Below are 1,753 nucleotides of genomic sequence, written 5' to 3' on the forward strand. Positions count from 1 at the left end.
AGAGAGAGAGAGAGAGAGAGAGAGAGAGACGCTGCATGCGTGTACTTCCTTTCGGTCTCCAAGTTGTTGTTACTAAGGTACGCACGCACTTGTCTGACTTCTCAATAAAAAAATCAGAGAGAGAGAGAGAGAGAGAGAGAGAGAGAGAGAGAGAGAGAGAGAGAGAGAGAAGAGAACGGTAGTCTCTTTCAAAGCACTAACTAAAACATTAGCACCGTGGTTATCCATAGGTCAGAAAACTCTGCTTCAAAAACTAACAATGAAACCCTTATGGTATTTGCTTAGCTTAACAAGCGTTCGCTGGCACTAGGGATCTATCTTTCAAGTTTACCATAAGTAAATCCTCTTTCTCTCTCTCTCCTTGAACTCCATGTGGACAGGTAGCAACTGATGCCGAGTGCAAACACTGGCAGCCACGCCCCTATGAGAGAACACGCTTTGTGAGTGGCTTTGGACCTCTGCTGAAGTATCTCAACGTCCAATGGCGTGCGGAGTTAAGTCCCTTGAAAAGTTAATTGGCCCGAGCATCAACGGGGCCCGCCCCCCGTACCGGCAACGACAAACTCCAGGACATTGTGTATAAAAGCGCTTGTCAATCTTGAATCGGAGCTTATGGGTGTACCGTGATCGCGTAGAACCGAAGTGAGTGTCGTGCACGGGGTGAGAGAGAGAGCAAGCGAGAGAGAAAGAGAGCGAAAGAGAAAAAAAAACCGCACTTAATATACACCATGCACTGGATAAAGTATATCTTGGTAGCCTTTGTGCTCCTGCAGGCGCTGACGGAGGCACACCGCAGAAAAGCCACGGGAAAACCCGCCCGCAAAAAAAATCAAGTCGAAAGGAGACCTCAGTCAGATGGTCCCTCAGAGCACATGGAGGAAACTGACGGAGATATTCCTCCACCTCACAGGGCAAGTGGAGGCAGTGGTGGGGGTGAGAGTGGTGGGGATGGGGGTGGGGGAGGCGGTGGAGGGGGAGGCGGGGGAAGAGAGGAGGAAGGAGGAGGAGAGCGTGTTCGGCATGGCCATCACGGCCACCGAAGGCTGGACGAGCAATGCCTCACATGTTTCAACAATATTTTGCAAATCCGGAGACAAAGGCGGATCGAAGAGATCAAAGACCGAGTGCTAACGGCCACGGGGCTCTTAACTCCACCCGATATGACAGGGGTTGTGATATCGCAAAATCCAAACATTCAAAACATTATACATGAAATGGAAAACAGTGCACCTCATCATTCCTTTAAGCAAGAGCCCCCATATAATGACGATGAACCGGCCATCAAGAGAGAAAAGATCTTCTCTCCAGTTGAACCAGGTAACATCTACGCTTCACGCTCAGGTAACTGTGTAGTTTCAAACTATCAAAGTGTCCCAAAGCAATACTGAAAAAAAAAGGCTGGCCCTCCAACCATACACTGGAATTAGTAATGTCATAACATCTATATAAAATATATCTATTTTATATATAGATATAAACATAACAGTGATTGTCAGCCACTGCACAAAGTAATATATGATTAGAATTGGTATCCGAAAGATTTGACGATTCTCCAACTCTACTATGATATTAAGAATCAGATAAGTAACTAAAACATATCACTTATTACTTTCATCTCATAGATTGCTAAGAAGGCATGATAATTCTGTAATAAATGCAAAAAGATTTAAACTATAATTTTAAGTAATAATGTACTATTTCGCTAAACAAAATCCAATCAAGATCATGATCAGTGTATATATGAATGCATCAT

General features: G+C 44.7%; 1 protein-coding gene across 2 annotated transcripts in view; it reads left to right on the plus strand.

The window, feature by feature from the left end:
- Positions 1-592: 592 nt before the first annotated feature.
- myo (myoglianin) overlaps positions 593-1,753 on the plus strand; it is an 87,475-nt gene continuing 86,314 nt past the window's right edge. The window contains exon 1 of one of the 2 annotated variants that reach the window (XM_067127494.1): positions 593-1,317. In XM_067127494.1, coding sequence (XP_066983595.1) covers positions 729-1,317 — 589 coding nt within the window. In that variant the 5' untranslated portion in view covers positions 593-728. Of the gene's footprint in view, positions 1,342-1,753 lie in introns of both variants that reach the window. The other variant, XM_067127493.1, reaches the window with a different exon arrangement.

Source organism: Macrobrachium rosenbergii, chromosome 25, assembly GCF_040412425.1.
Source record: "Macrobrachium rosenbergii isolate ZJJX-2024 chromosome 25, ASM4041242v1, whole genome shotgun sequence".
NCBI classification, from domain to species: domain Eukaryota; kingdom Metazoa; phylum Arthropoda; class Malacostraca; order Decapoda; family Palaemonidae; genus Macrobrachium; species Macrobrachium rosenbergii.